Source organism: Zophobas morio, unplaced genomic scaffold (assembly GCF_036711695.1).
Source record: "Zophobas morio isolate AGI-343-1 ecotype UQ-CSIRO unplaced genomic scaffold, CSIRO_AGI_Zmor_V1 ptg000031l, whole genome shotgun sequence".
Lineage (NCBI taxonomy): Eukaryota > Metazoa > Arthropoda > Insecta > Coleoptera > Tenebrionidae > Zophobas > Zophobas morio.
The window spans coordinates 477,857-494,961 of NW_026972136.1; the positions used below are offsets into that span (position 1 = coordinate 477,857).

General features: G+C 33.5%; 1 protein-coding gene across 1 annotated transcript in view; it reads left to right on the forward strand.

Moving 5' to 3' along the window:
• The first annotated feature begins 1,082 nt into the window (after positions 1 to 1,082).
• Lanb2 (Laminin B2) overlaps positions 1,083 to 17,105 on the forward strand; it is a 178,744-nt gene continuing 162,721 nt past the window's right edge. The window contains exon 1 of the mRNA XM_064069309.1: positions 1,083 to 1,484. Coding sequence (XP_063925379.1) covers positions 1,353 to 1,484 — 132 coding nt within the window. The 5' untranslated portion in view covers positions 1,083 to 1,352. The remainder of the gene's footprint in view (positions 1,485 to 17,105) is intronic.

Here is a 17,105-nt window from a genome sequence, read left to right on the forward strand (position 1 = left end):
AAGTTCACAATGTTTTTGAAATTTTTAAAATGATCAAACTTTCAAAATTCTCAAAGCTCTTAAAATCCTCGAAATTTCAGAAGTAATTGAAGTTCTCCAAACTGTCAGAGGTTTTAAAGTTCTTTTTTTAAGTTTTGAAGTTTTCAAAGGTCTCAAAATTCTGGAACTTTTACAAATTTAGAAAAGTTCGCAAAATTTGCGAAATTTTCAAGTTCTCGAAGTTCTCAGTTTTCGAACGTCTCAAAGCTTTTAATTAAAAAAAAAGTTTTAAGGTTCTCAAAGTCCTTTTTAAAGTTCTCCAAGTTGTCAAGGTTCTTAAAAAATTTGAAGTTTTGAAGTTCTCAAAAATCTCAATATTCGCACTGTTCCGAAATTACCGAAGTTTTAGAAGTTCCCAAAGTCCTTAAAAGACATAAAATTTTTTCCTTGAATTTTTAATGGAATTTTTGATAAATTGCCTTTTGTTCCCAATCTGTTTTCCAGAACTGGGGTAATTGTATAATTACAACAAATCAAAACAGAATAAATTTCTAAAATATAGGTACTGTACGTTTATAATATGTATAATATAAAATGTTACATGTCATAAATATACAGTACCGTTTTCCTCTTATAATATAATGTAAAGAAAACTGAAGTTTCTATTAAAAACAATTGTCGGTCATCAGCTAAAACATCCGTATCTATGGATCTGCAATACAACCTAACCCAATAATCCCATTTTATTTACTTAGCATTAACCCAACGCTCTCAATTCCAGTTAAGCTTGATCCGCCAATCGCGTTTAGGTAACGCGATTACGCCGTCACACAAGCCCAGCATACCGGCGTAACATTTTGTTTATATTACTTTCTCTTAGAATCGCGATACCGTTGCACGCCGCCAAAACAAAGCCCCATAAACCCGCGCCTTATCTCAACCAGCGCCGTCCCATCCTCGTCGTCGCCCTGCGGCCCTCCTCAAATTCGACCTCCTCCTCGACCCATCCCATTTCCACCAGTCATCCAGCAAGCAGCCTTTCAGAACCGATAGCCGATAAGAGCATGTTTAGATACCGGAAACTCGTCGGCATCGGCGTAATTCTGGCCCTCCGGGAGTCTAGTCGGCGGGTGGCATTTTCCTAAATGCAGCCCTGTTCAGACGGAAAGTAATCTCCGCACAAGTGTTCAGTCTCCGCGGGCATCTGGAGCTCACACAACATCCGAGAGCATTCGGCGCGGCGTCTGTGTAGTGTTGTGTCTGTTGTCGTGTTTCCCAGAGTCGATGATGCGTGCGAGGAGACGTTCGTGAAACTCGAAAATCGCAGTGATTATGGACCGCACTCTCGGATCGAGCCCGAATTGAGCCCGAAAATGCGCTGCCGAGTGCCTTTGACTGTGTTTGTTCTGTGCGTTTTTGGACACGTTTCTGCTCAGGAGGCCGAAATCACGCCGGCGATCGGCCTGAAGGGGACGAGGTGCTATGACAAGTTCAATAAGGCTCAGGTAAGGGAGGCAAGCCGGCCGCTGAACTTTACGATGTGATAGCGCTATAAATATGGATAGTGTGAGTGCACACTTTTGTTGTTGCAAACGAGACCGTGATAACACGGACGCGGAAAAACGAGGGAAAAGCGAACTAATTTTTTCACGATGCACTTCGGTCGAGCGACGTCCAAATTACTGATGAGCTGATAAAGAGTGTAAATGTTGGGTTTGAGATAAAGTCTAAATTAGGAAACACAAACGCGCGCGTTCTTCCCGTAACGACAAAAATTGATTCATTCTAATTTACAATTCTGAGTTACATAATTCCAGACGTACGTGCGAAACCTAACTATAGTTCCGGTTTTGAATTCGCGAACGTGCATCGGGCTGAAAAAACGATTCATGACGTGTTTGGGTGCCTGTAGGAATCGAAAGTTTCGAGTTATAAATTATTTGTGGCACAATGTTAACAGCCTCGTGGGGATCTTCAAATAAACCTGTCGGCGGTCATTTGGTCAATGTTTACTTAGCAGAACCAGAACTACAACTGGTGCTTTTTTGTGCTCGTTTGCTATATTGCAAATTTTATGTGCACGTGTTCTTGTGTGTGTTTTTCGATATTGTTTTCATAAATAATAAATCACGGAAGTTGGAACTTGTTCGATCCGTCAGTCACACCTCTGGGAAACGAGTTTCAGGTTTTAAATTTTAGACGAGAAATTAAGTGGTGTTTACTGATGCAATTTTGCCGTCTGAGAATAAACACTAGAATGAAGTCGACAAGGTTTCAAGCGTAGACCTTTAATTTTATTGAAGTTTGTGGACGATGTTGCGCATTGTGACATATTAAAATTGAGAATCTTGAAATAACTTTATACTCATCATAAACTGTACAAATGTGTTTAGAATTCGCTATCAATTAGACTGTTTGGCAAACACACAGTGGTAAAGAACGAGAGCTATGCCTACCTTGGGCTACGCAGATTTGAACTAACTGCAACATGTTTGTTTATCTCAGGATTTTGTGATTAACACACACAAAAATAATGTATTCTCTCTGATAAAATCATAGCTGATGTATAGAAAACAAAAGTAAGCAACCTGCACTTTCGTATTCTGCAAGCTGTGGAACGTCATAAAATATGTAATTTGACATCGCTCTAACGTTCTTTAATCGTTCCATCGATGAGTACAGATATATTTTTATTTTTGTCAAATTATAACAAACTTAAAACCAAATTAGTAATCTTAATTAATATACAGAGTGGATCGTCGATATCTCATTATTTAGAAATAAAAAAAAAAAATCAGAGACTAAGATTTTGCCGATTTTTGACTAACATAGATTAACTTTATTGTCAACTACACAGAGTGTTTCGTTTTCGAGGTATACTTATCACAAGTTAGTTTTCTTTTAAGTAGAATACGTCTTATTCGCCTTTATAACCATAGTTTATTTTTGAAATTCCGATGTGACGTTTAAACTTTACAATTATCATTTATCAATATTTCAATATGTTCATATAGAAAACCATGTATTTTATTAGTAGATTTTATTCTATTTTTATTCTCCTTCAATTTTTTCAAAATAATGGTTCCCGAGATTCTTTCAAATTCAAGAACATTAAACATCACGTGAGAGACTCTTAATTTTTTCGAAACAAAACACCAGGGAACCCCGAGATTCTATTTTTTTTAACACAAGACCTGAGGCCCCCGAAATTCCTTCCAACTTTTACAAAAATTGAATGCAAGAGATCTCCGAGATTCTTTCAATCATTTAAACAAATAAAACACCAGTGATTCTCGAGATTCTTTTAATTTTTTTCATGAACACAACACTACCAAACATCAAGATTCTTTCAAATTTTTCCGAAAATAAAACACCGGGAAACCCCGGGATTCTTTCAATCCCTTTAAAAAATTAAACACTTTCAGGTTTTTTCAAAAATAAAACACCTAGAGTCCCCGCGATTCTTTCGATTCTTTTCAAAAATAAAACACCAGAAACCACCTAGATTCTTCCGATTAAAAAAAAAACACCCCGCGGTCCCGAGTTTTTTTTTACTTTTTTTTCTCAAAAATAAAAAAAAGTGACCCTAGAGATTCTTTCAAATTTTTCCAATTAACACCAGGGATCTGTGACATTCTATCAAAATTTTCAAAAATAAAATATGAGGGATCTTTGAAATTTTTTCAATTCTTAGAAAACGGCTAATTTAAAAAAATACCTGGGTCCCCGAGTCTTTCAGTTTTTCTAAAAATAAAGTACCAGACACCTCCGAGGTTCTTTCAGATTTTTTCAAAAATAAAACACTAGGGTCTCCGCGATTCTTTCAATTCTTTTCAAAAATAAAAGACCAGGGATCACCACATTCTTTCATTTTTTTTCAAAAATAAAACACCAGAAACCCCCTAGATCCTTTCGATTAAAAAAACACCCTGAGGGCTCGAGCTTTTTTTATATATTTTTTTCAAAAATAAAACATCAGTGACCACAGAGATCCTTCCAAATTTTTTCAGTTAAAATACAAGGCATCTGTAAGATTCCATCAAATTTTTTCAAAAATAAAATTCTTTCAATTCTTAAAAAACGGCTAATTTAAAAAAATACCCCGGGTCTCCGAGCTCTTTCAATTTTTCTAAAAATAAAACACCACACACCCCCGAGATTCTTTCAATTCTTTTCAAAAATGAAAGACCAGAGACCTCCGAGATTCTTTTACATTTTTTCAAAAATCAAACAGCGACGCTTCCCGAAATTCTTTCAATTCTTTTCAAAAATAAATCACCAAAGCTGCCGGAAATTCTTTCAATTACATATTTTCGAAACACAACACCAGAAGTCCTTGAAATTCTTTTGGTTTTTTTCAAAAATAAAACACCAGGAACCTCAGTGTTCTTTAAGTTCTTTTCAAAAATGAAGGATCAGAGGCCTCCGAAATGCTTTTAGATTTTTTCAAAAATAAAACAGCGACTGTCCCCCAGATTCTTTCAATTCTTTTAAAAAGTAAAGTACCAAGGGCCTCTGGAAATTCTGTCAATCATTTTCAAATACACAACACCAGAAGACCCAGAAATTCTTTCAAATTTCTTCAAAAATAAAACACCAGAAGCCACCGAAATTCTTTCAAATTTTTTCGAAAATAAAACACTAGGGATCCTCTGAATTCTTTCAATTCTTTTCAAAAACGAAAGACCAGAGACCTCCAAAACTATTTTAGACTTTTTAAATTCTTGAAGCAACAGGACTCACAGAAATTTAATTAATTATGTATTATTATTACAGATTTGGCAAAGTTCTTAAAGTTTTCGAAATTTTTGAAACGATCGCAATTGTCAAAATTCTTAAAGTTCTTAAAGTTCTCATAGTTCTCAAAGTTTTTGAAACGATCGAAGTTCTCAAAATGCTCTAAACTCTTGAAGTTCTCAAAGTCTTGCGGTTTTTACAGTCATCAAAGTTCTTAACGTCTGCAAAGTTGAAGTTCTCAGACATCTTAAAATTCTCAGTCATTAAAGCTTTTGAAGATTTGAAGTTGTGAAAGATCTTAAAATTCTCAAAATCCTTGAAACTATCAACTTTCTCAGTCTTCAAAATTCTTAAAGTTCTTAAAGTTTTTAATGATGTTAGGATTCTCAAAGTTTTTTGAAAGTCCTTACAGTTTTCGAACTTTTTGAAATGATCAAAGTTCTCAAAATCCTCGAAACCCACGAAGTTATCGAAGTTCTCCAAGTTTTCACAGTTTTTAGTGTTCTTAAACTCCTTTTTTAAGGTTCTCAAAGTTCTTGAATTTCTCGAAATTCGATTTATCGAAAAACAAAACATCAGAAACCCCGGAGTTTTTTCCATTTTTTTCGAAAATAAAATACCAGGGAACTTGGAGATTCTTGCTATTATTTTCAAACATGCAAAACCAGGGGCCTCCGAGATTCTTTCAGATTTTTTCAAAAATAAAACACCAGAAGCCCCCAAGATTATTTCAAATAAAATAAAACACGAAGGAACTTTGGGATTCTATCAATTCTTTTCAAAAATGAATCAAGAGGAATAAGTATTTTGCAGTTAAGCTCCGCCCTTTTGGTACACGACGAATAAAAAAGATCGTCAAACTAAATGTATTAAGTAAAAAAGAAAGCCAAAAGATAAGCCCCACCCAACCGTTTCGATCTCAATCGTGATAAATTTTTTATTCGGTGTCAGAACGAGGGGCGGAGCGTAATAAAGATATTTCCCTACAAAAAATTACCATTCTAAACATGTTTTACAGTTTCTTGTTAACGAAAGAAGACAATACACACGTTAAGAAGAAAAGGCAAAAAGTAAGCCCCACCCACCCACCCGATATCAATTGTGATGATTTTTTTATTCGTCGTGCGCCAAGAGGGCGGAGCTTAACTGCAAAATCCGTGTTTCTCCACAAAAATTTAAAAAATGTTTTTGAATATCGTGTTCCTTAAAGAATACCGAGATACGGAGCATAATTGCAAAATCCATATTTCTCTACAAAAATTTAGCATTTTAGACATGTTTTAAGTTTCTTGTGATAAGAAGACTACAAATATTAATAAAAACGCAAAATTATGTTGACTTTTTTTTATTCGCCGTGAATCAAGAGGAATAAGTATTTTGCAGTTAAGCTCCGCCCTTTTGGTATACGACAAATAGAAAAAATCGTCAAACTAAATGTATTAAGCAAAAAAGAAAGCCAAAAGATAAGCCCCACCCAACCGTTTCGATCTCAATCGTGATGAATTTTTTATTCGGTGTCAGAACGAGGGGCGGAGCGTAATAAAGATATTTCCCTACAAAAATTACCATTTGAACATGTTTTACAGTTTCTTGTTAACGAAAGAAGACAATACACACGTTAAGAAGAACAGGCAAAAAGTAAGCCCCGCCCACCCACCCGATCTCAATTGTGATGATTTTTTATTCGTCGTGCGCCAAGAGGGCGGAACTTAACTGCAAAATCCGTATTTCTCCACAAAAATTAAAAAAATGTTTTTGAATATCGTGTTCCTTAAAGAATACCGAGATACGGAGCATAATTGCAAAATCCATATTTCTCTACAAAAATTTAGCATTTTAGACATGTTTTAAGTTTCTTGTGATAAGAAGACTACAAATATTAATAAAAAGGCAAAATTATGTTGATTTTGTTTTATTCGTCATAAATCAAGAGGAATAAGTATTTTGCAGTTAAGCTCCGCCCTTTTGGTACACGACGAATAAAAAATATCGTCAAACTAAATGTATTAAGCAAAAAAGAAAGCCAAAAGATAAGCCCCACCCAACCGTTTCGATCTCAATCGTGACGAATTTTTTATTCAGTGTCAGACCGAGGGGCGGAGCGTAATAAAGATATTTCCCTATAAAAAATTACCATTCTAAACATGTTTTACAGTTTCTTGTTAACGAAAGAAGACTATACACACGTTAAGAAGAGCAGGCAAAAAGTAAGCCCCGCCCACCCACCCGATCACAATTGTGATTAATTTTTTTATTCGTCGTGCTCCAAGAGGGCGGAGCTTAACTGTAAAATCCGTATTTCTCCACAAAAATTTAAAAAATGTTTTTGAATATCGTGTTTCTTAAAGAATACCGAGAGACGGAAGATAATTGCAAAATCCATATTTCTCTACAAAAATTTAGCAGTTTAGACATATTTTAAGTTTCTTGTGATAAGAAGACTACAAATATTAATAAGAAGGCAAAATTATGTTGACTTTTTTTATTCGCCGTGAATCAAGAGGAATAAGTATTTTGCAGTTAAGCTCCGCCCTTTTGGTACACGACGAATAAAAAAGAGCGTCAAACTAAATGTATTAAGTAAAAAAGAAAGCCAAACGATAAGCCCCACCGAACCGTTTCGATCTCAATCGTGATAAATTTTTTATTCGGTGTCAGAACGAGGGGCGGAGCGTAATAAAAATATTTCCCTATAAAAAATTACCATTCTAAACATGTTTTACAGTTTCTTGTTAACGAAAGAAGACAATACACACGTTAAGAAGAACAGGCAAAAAGTAAGCCCCGCCCACCCACCCGATCTCAATTGTGATGATTTTTTATTCGTCGTGCGCCAAGAGGGCGGAACTTAACTGCAAAATCCGTATTTCTCCACAAAAATTAAAAAAATGTTTTTGAATATCGTGTTCCTTAAAGAATACCGAGATACGGAGCATAATTGCAAAATCCATATTTCTCTACAAAAATTTAGCATTTTAGACATGTTTTAAGTTTCTTGTGATAAGAAGACTACAAATATTAATAAAAAGGCAAAATTATGTTGATTTTGTTTTATTCGTCATAAATCAAGAGGAATAAGTATTTTGCAGTTAAGCTCCGCCCTTTTGGTACACGACGAATAAAAAATATCGTCAAACTAAATGTATTAAGCAAAAAAGAAAGCCAAAAGATAAGCCCCACCCAACCGTTTCGATCTCAATCGTGACGAATTTTTTATTCAGTGTCAGACCGAGGGGCGGAGCGTAATAAAGATATTTCCCTATAAAAAATTACCATTCTAAACATGTTTTACAGTTTCTTGTTAACGAAAGAAGACTATACACACGTTAAGAAGAGCAGGCAAAAAGTAAGCCCCGCCCACCCACCCGATCACAATTGTGATTAATTTTTTTATTCGTCGTGCTCCAAGAGGGCGGAGCTTAACTGTAAAATCCGTATTTCTCCACAAAAATTTAAAAAATGTTTTTGAATATCGTGTTTCTTAAAGAATACCGAGAGACGGAAGATAATTGCAAAATCCATATTTCTCTACAAAAATTTAGCAGTTTAGACATATTTTAAGTTTCTTGTGATAAGAAGACTACAAATATTAATAAGAAGGCAAAATTATGTTGACTTTTTTTATTCGCCGTGAATCAAGAGGAATAAGTATTTTGCAGTTAAGCTCCGCCCTTTTGGTACACGACGAATAAAAAAGAGCGTCAAACTAAATGTATTAAGTAAAAAAGAAAGCCAAACGATAAGCCCCACCGAACCGTTTCGATCTCAATCGTGATAAATTTTTTATTCGGTGTCAGAACGAGGGGCGGAGCGTAATAAAAATATTTCCCTATAAAAAATTACCATTCTAAACATGTTTTACAGTTTCTTGTTAACGAAAGAAGACAATACACACGTTAAGAAGAACAGGCAAAAAGTAAGCCCCGCCCACCCACCCGATCTCAATTGTGATGATTTTTTATTCGTCGTGCGCCAAGAGGGCGGAACTTAACTGCAAAATCCGTATTTCTCCACAAAAATTAAAAAAATGTTTTTGAATATCGTGTTCCTTAAAGAATACCGAGATACGGAGCATAATTGCAAAATCCATATTTCTCTACAAAAATTTAGCATTTTAGACATGTTTTAAGTTTCTTGTGATAAGAAGACTACAAATATTAATAAAAAGGCAAAATTATGTTGATTTTGTTTTATTCGTCATAAATCAAGAGGAATAAGTATTTTGCAGTTAAGCTCCGCCCTTTTGGTACACGACGAATAAAAAATATCGTCAAACTAAATGTATTAAGCAAAAAAGAAAGCCAAAAGATAAGCCCCACCCAACCGTTTCGATCTCAATCGTGACGAATTTTTTATTCAGTGTCAGACCGAGGGGCGGAGCGTAATAAAGATATTTCCCTATAAAAAATTACCATTCTAAACATGTTTTACAGTTTCTTGTTAACGAAAGAAGACAATACACACGTTAAGAAGAACAGGCAAAAAGTAAGCCCCGCCCACCCACCCGATCTCAATTGTGATGATTTTTTATTCGTCGTGCGCCAAGAGGGCGGAACTTAACTGCAAAATCCGTATTTCTCCACAAAAATTAAAAAAATGTTTTTGAATATCGTGTTCCTTAAAGAATACCGAGATACGGAGCATAATTGCAAAATCCATATTTCTCTACAAAAATTTAGCATTTTAGACATGTTTTAAGTTTCTTGTGATAAGAAGACTACAAATATTAATAAAAAGGCAAAATTATGTTGATTTTGTTTTATTCGTCATAAATCAAGAGGAATAAGTATTTTGCAGTTAAGCTCCGCCCTTTTGGTACACGACGAATAAAAAATATCGTCAAACTAAATGTATTAAGCAAAAAAGAAAGCCAAAAGATAAGCCCCACCCAACCGTTTCGATCTCAATCGTGACGAATTTTTTATTCAGTGTCAGACCGAGGGGCGGAGCGTAATAAAGATATTTCCCTATAAAAAATTACCATTCTAAACATGTTTTACAGTTTCTTGTTAACGAAAGAAGACTATACACACGTTAAGAAGAGCAGGCAAAAAGTAAGCCCCGCCCACCCACCCGATCACAATTGTGATTAATTTTTTTATTCGTCGTGCTCCAAGAGGGCGGAGCTTAACTGTAAAATCCGTATTTCTCCACAAAAATTTAAAAAATGTTTTTGAATATCGTGTTTCTTAAAGAATACCGAGAGACGGAAGATAATTGCAAAATCCATATTTCTCTACAAAAATTTAGCAGTTTAGACATGTTTTAAGTTTCTTGTGATAAGAAGACTACAAATATTAATAAAAAGGCAAAATTATGTTGACTTTTTTTATTCGCCGTGAATCAAGAGGAATAAGTATTTTGCAGTTAAGCTCCGCCCTTTTGGTACACGACGAATAAAAAAGAGCGTCAAACTAAATGTATTAAGTAAAAAAGAAAGCCAAACGATAAGCCCCACCGAACCGTTTCGATCTCAATCGTGATAAATTTTTTATTCGGTGTCAGAACGAGGGGCGGAGCGTAATAAAAATATTTCCCTATAAAAAATTACCATTCTAAACATGTTTTACAGTTTCTTGTTAACGAAAGAAGACAATACACACGTTAAGAAGAAAAGGCAAAAAGTAAGCCCCGCCCACCCACCCGATCTCAATTGTGATGATTTTTTTATTCGTCGTGCGCCAAGAGGGCGGAGCTTAGCTGCAAAATCCGTATTTCTCCACAAAAATTTAAAAAATGTTTTTGAATATCGTGTTCCCTAAAGAATACGCTGTATATTAAGAAATAAATAAAGCCAAAAATGAAGCCTCATCCATAGCCGCCTCGGTTTTAATTTTGATGAATTATTATTATTAGTAAAAATCTTAAAATTACAAAAAAAATTCTCGACGTTCTCAAAGTTCATAAAGATCTCGTCGTTTTTGAAATTCCCAAATTTGACAAAGTTCCCAAAGTTTTTGAAATTTTTAATATTTTTGAAATTTTTAAAACGATCGAAGTTCTCAAAATGCTCTAGAGATATTGAAAGGTTTCGCGGTTTTTCCAGTTATCCAAGTTCTTAAAGTTTTTAAAGTTTTGATGTTCTCAGATTTAGCACTTTTCAAAACAGTTTTCGAAGTTCACACAGTTTTTGAACTTTTTGAAATGATCAAAGTTGTCAAAATCCTCGAACCCCACTAAGTTATCGAAGTTCTCCAAGTTTTCACAGTTTTTAAAGTTCTCAAAGTTCTGAAAGTTCTCGAACTTCTCGAAATTTAATTTTTCCAAAAACAAAACACCAGCAACCCAGGGTTTTTTTCAAATTTTTTCGGATATAAAACACCAGAGAACCTCGGTATTCTTTCTAATATTTTCAAACATGAAAAACCAGAGGCCTCCGGGATTTTTTTAGATTTTTTTCAAAAATAAAACGGCGGTTTCCGAAATTCTTTCAATTTTTTTCAAAAATAAGGCACCAAAAGCCTCCAAGATTCTTTCAACTAAAATAAAACACTAGGGAACTTTGTGATTCTTTCAATTCTTCGGGATTCTTTTAGATTTTTTAAAAAATCGACAATTCCCGAGATTTTTTCAAATTTTTTAAAAACAAAGCACCAAGACTTCGAAGTTCTCGAAATTCCCGACGTTCTCAAATCACATAAAGATCTTGCAGTTTTTGAAATTTTTGAGCATTCCTGAAATTTTTGAACCGTCCAAATTCTCAAAGTTCTCAAAATGCTGTAAACTCGCGAAGTTCTCAAAGGTCTCGCGGTTTTTACAATTATCAAAGTTTTGAAGTTCTTAGGTAACTTAAAATTCTCATAGTTCTCAAACTTCTTAAAGTTTTTGAAGATTTGAAGTACTGAAATATCTTAAAGTTGTCAAAGTCGTTGAAGTTCTCAAATTTCTCAGTCTTCAAAATTTTGAAAGTTCTTAAATGATGTTACGATTCTCAAAGTTCTCAAAGTCCTTGCAGTTTTTAAAGTTCACAGTTTTTGAACGTTTTGAAATGACTAAAGTTGTCAAAATTCTCAAAGTTCTCAAGATTCTCTAAACTCACGAAGTTATCGAAGTTCTCCAAGTTTTCATAGATTTTAAAGTTCTAAACTTCATTTTTAAGGTTTTCAAATTTCTGAAAGTTTTCGAAGTTACCGAAATTCAACGAATTGCGAAATTTTTAATTTATAAACTTATGCTTTTTAATAGTTGAAAATACGCAACATTTCTAGTTTCTGTCGAATAATTAATTTCGATTTTCGATATTCCAAGTGTTATTTTAATCCAGTGTTGTTTATAAATAGAGTTATTGGATGATTTTATATAATAACTGAATTCATGCACAAAATTATTTTCACATATTCGTGAAATTGTATAATCTGTTCACAGAAAACTTCATTTATAATAATTATACACCCCATAAATCAATAATTATAGTAGCGTGTTAAACCATGAAAAAATAAAATTCACAGGTTTTCTACCTGCTCGTGTTTTAGCTTTTCTTTAATTCCCTCTACGTTTCTTTCTATTAACTCACCTTCTGTTTTAATCTACCTAATTTATTATTTTTATTTTTATCTTTTTTGTAATCGCTAGTTTAATTTTTAATTGTTACCAAACTTGGATCATTCTTCTCTATCTTTATTCTTCTCTCGTAAATTGTTATTTGTTCACTGACAAAATTCCTTAGAAACTTTTATCTCTTATCTTGTTTTATATATCTTCCGTTTCCGATGACATTGATGATCAAAATTCAGAGTTTAACTCTGCTTTGTTTAAAACTTTAAATTTTTAAAAAAAGAATTTTCGAAATAATTGTTAAATATTATCAAAAGAAAAAAAAAAGATCCAACCCTAAAGATAATACTGCGATACGTTCAAAAGGCTCAGATAAGGGCGGCCTGCTGGCCACTGGATTCCACACTGTGGTAGGTCCACAAATATGGCCACTCTGACCCCAAGAACGATGATGATAACTCACGCAAGAGAAAAATAAGGGAAACGTCTTGGCGGCCCCAAGATCGTAAAATTTAATTAAAGTTTTTAATTAATTTTTTCACGACGTATTTCGGTCGAGCCACATCCAAATTACTGATGAGCTGATAAAGAATGTAAATGTTGGATTTGAGATAAAGTCTAAATTGAGAAACAAACGTAGGTTTGTTCTTCCCGTAACGAGGGAAATTCGAACAACCGATATAAGGTCTAGGCCGATGAGGTCGTTCTGGTTTCAAATTACACAATGATTCATTAAAAACCTGTACTAATGGTGCGTGGAGCAAGAGTTGTTTAAAATGCGAATTTATTCAAATTTTCAATTTCCAATTTTCGATTTGCATGCTGCGGAGATAAAACATCAGATTAAGCGATTTTATGGGTGCCGGAGTAACATAAAAGTTAATTACAAGTTAATTATAATTTTATTTATCTGGGATATCGCTTACAAGTTCGGATTTATTGGCTAGTCTAATTTTATACCTGAAACAAATTATCGGAGCTTTTAACAAAGTGGCGAATTTTAAAATAACACAAAAATTGAGTCGAGCGGGCACGGAATTCAGTTCTTAGAACTACCACCCATCCAACATCCTCCGACACAATCTGTGTCATTCCACAAAAAGTCACGAAACTCTCCATTATGTCTTAACGAACTGTGAGATTGAATGTCCCAGTGGGGGCCGTAGGGCAAATTTCTCAGAAATGTGCCTGCTGATGGCTCATCTTCTTTCAGTTATTTCCTTTTTCTCGTACTCGTTTTGCGCCGACTTGCGATTTATAAACGCGGACTCCGCACAAATACGTGCGTTGTTGGCGACCGTTATTACTTGGATTTATTTGCAACACGACGTAATTATGATAACGTCGACTTTTAATTAATGAATGAAATTTTATTGCGATTATCATAGTCGTAATCCTTCACAATAGGTCGTTGTTGGTCGAGCGTTAGTCGGTTTGAGGTTATAGTACAAAGATAAAAATATTTGTTTGAATTTTGCTGCTTCGTAGTGTGTTCAAATTTTCGATTTCTGTTTGGCACGTTTTGGACTTTGATGAAATACTAAACAGTATATTAAAAACAAAAAAACAATAACTAATTTTTCCAAATTGGTCCAAAAACAAAATTTCCGGATCCAAAACAGGAGGAGCCTCCGAGATTCTATCAATTTTCTTCAAAAACAAAACATTAGGGGTCTCGGTCACAAATTTAACGAAAGTAAAACACTAGAATCCTAGAATTCTTTCAATTGTTTTCAAAAATAAAACGCCAAGGATTCTCGAGATTTTTCATTTCTTTTAAAAAATAAAAGCCACGATTTCTTGAGGTTCTTTCAGTTTTTTAAAAAATAAAATTTCCGAGGGCCTCGAGGTTCTTTCAAAGTTTTTCAAAAATAAAATACAGGAGAATTCCGAGATTCTTTGAACCTGGCCCAAAGACAAAATTTCAGGTCGCTGATATTTTTTGAAATTATTTCAAAACAGAAGGGGATTCTATCAACTTTCTTCAGAAACAAAATTGTTTTTTTTTAATCTCAGAATTCTGTTAATTTTTCAAAAATAAAACATGATGGATCTTCGAGATTCTTTCAATTCTTATAAAAAATAAAACACTAAGAAATCTAGACATTCTTTTAATTTTTCAAAATCAAAACACCAGAGGCACCCGAGATCCATTCACTTTTTTTAAAAAACAAAACATTTGGGCCCCCCAGTTCCAATTTTACCGAAAATAAAACACTAGAACCCCAGAATTCTTTCCATTCTTTTCAAAAACATAACACGAGGGAACCTCGAGACTCTTTCAAAATTTTCCGAAAATAAAACATCAGGAAACTCCGAAATTCCTTCAATTCTTTTAAAAAATAAAACACCAAGGTTTCTCAAAGTTCTTTTAATTTTTCAAAAACAAAAACACCAGAGGCGCCCGAGATCCTTTAAAACTTTTTTCAACAACAAAACTCCGACATTCGTTCAAATTTTTTTCAAAAATAAAACGTGAATGATTCTCTAGATTCTTTTAAATCTCATTTAAAAAATGAAACACCAGACGTCTTCAAGATTCTTTCAGCTTTTTTCAAAAATGGGTCATTAGGGGCACTCGAGATCCTTTCAAATCTTAAAAAAAATAAAACACCAGGGGTCCTTGAGATTCTTACGAATAAAAGACCAGGAACCCCCCAGATTAAAAAAAAAAAATCAGTGTCTCAGTGTTCCAGATATTCTTTCAAATTTTCCATTTAAACATCAGGGATCTTAGATTTTATCAATTCTTTTCAAAAATAAAACAGCAGTCTTTCAAAATTTTCCGAAAAAAAAAATGAAAACACCAGATGCCTTCGGAATTCTTTCAGTTTTTTCGATTAAAATAAACACCGTGGGGCCTCTAGTTTTTTTTCCAATTTTTTTCAAAAATAAAAACATCCAGTAATTCCAGAGATTCTTTCAGATTTTTCCAGTTAAAACACCAGGGATCTCCGAGATTCTATGAATTTTTTTTATAAAACACGAGGGATCATGAGATTTCTCCAATTCTATTAAAAAAATAAAACGCTAAGGAATCTCGAGATTGTTTTAATTTTTCATAAACAAAATACCAGAGACCTCCAACTTCAACCGAAAATAAAACACCGTTGGTCGCCGAGTTTCTTTAAATTCTTTTCAAAAATAGAACACTAGGAAACTCTGAGATTCTTTAATTTTTTTTTTTCAAAAATAAAACGCGGGAGATCTAAGATTCTTTCAAATTTGTCAAAAAAAAAAAAAATTAAACACCAGATGCCCCCGAGATTTTTTCAGATTTTTTCTAAAATGGATCACTAGGAGTGCTCGAGATTCTTTTAAGTCTTAAAAAAAATAAAACACCAGGAAACCTTCAGATAGGTTTCATAAAAAAACACCATGGGGCTCTAAGTTTTGTTCACAATTATAAAAAAAAAATTTGCGTGTTCCAGATATTCTTTCTTTCCAATTAAACACCAGGGATATCTGAGGTTTTATAAATTTTTTTCAAAAATAAAACACTAGGGATCTTCGAAATTCTTTCAATTCTTTTAAAAAATAAAACTCCAAGGAATCTCGAGATTGTTTTAATTTTTCATAAACAAAATACCAGAGGCTTCCAACTTCAAATTTGACCGAAAATGAAACTCCAATTAACCTCAGAATTCTTGAATTATTTTTATTTAAACACCAGAGGCCTATGAAATTTTTTCGGATTTTTCCAAAACTAAAACACCAAGGCTCCCAGAAATCCTTTCAATTCTTCTCAAAAGTAAAACATCAGGAAACTCCGAGATTCTTTTAATTTTTTTTAACAAAACACCAGGAATTCTGTAGATTCTTTCAATTAAAAAAATAAAACACCAGGAATCCCGGAGATTTTTTCAGTTCTTTTATAAAATAAAACGCTAGAGATTCTCGAAATTCTTTCAATTTTTGTAAAAACAGAACATCTTTCGATTAAAATAAACACTCTGGGGTCCAGAATTTTTTTTTACAATTTTTTCCAAATAATATAAAACATCAGTAACCCAGAGATTTTTTCAGATTTTTCCAATCAAAACACCAGTATTCTCCGAGATTCTTTCAAATTTTTTCGTAAATAAAATACCAGGAGTCCCCGGAATTCATTCAATTATTTTTAAAAAATGAAACACTGGATGCATCGGAGATACTTTCATTTCTTCTCAAAAATAAAATACCGGGAGCCCTAAGTTTTTAATTTTATCAAAAATAAAACACCTAAACCCCAGAATTTTGTCAGTTCTAAAACGTAAAAACACCGATGATTCAAGCGATTTTTGCAATTCTTTTGAAAAATAAAACACCAGGAAACTCCCAGATTCTTTCAGATTTTGTAGAAATAAAACGATGAATGTAGAAAATTCTTTCAAATCTTCTAAAAAATAAAACTTCAGTTATTCTCGAGATTCTTTCACACTTTTATGACAGCAAAACACCAGGGATTAAATTCAATTCTTTTAAAAAATGAAACATCAGATGACCTCGAGATTCTTTCAATTATTTTCCAAAAGTTCCAATTAAACACCAAGGATCTCTGACATTCTACGATTTTTTTTAATAAAACACCAGAGAACTACGAGATTCTTTCAATTCTTTTAAAAAATGAAACGCTAAGGAATCTGGATATTTTTTTTAAACAAAACACGGCAGGTTCCTTTTCAAAAAAGAAACACCAGAAACGCCAGAGAATCTTTCAAATTTTTTCCAAATAAAAAACCCGACTTCAAATTTGACCGAAAATAAAACACCACAGGTTCCTGAGATCCTTTCAAATTTTTGCGAAAATAAAATACCAGGAACCTCCGAGATACCTTGAAATTTTTCCAGAAATAAAACACCAGGAATCCAAGATTATTTTTTTTTTATTTCATACAAGGGATATCCTAGGTTTT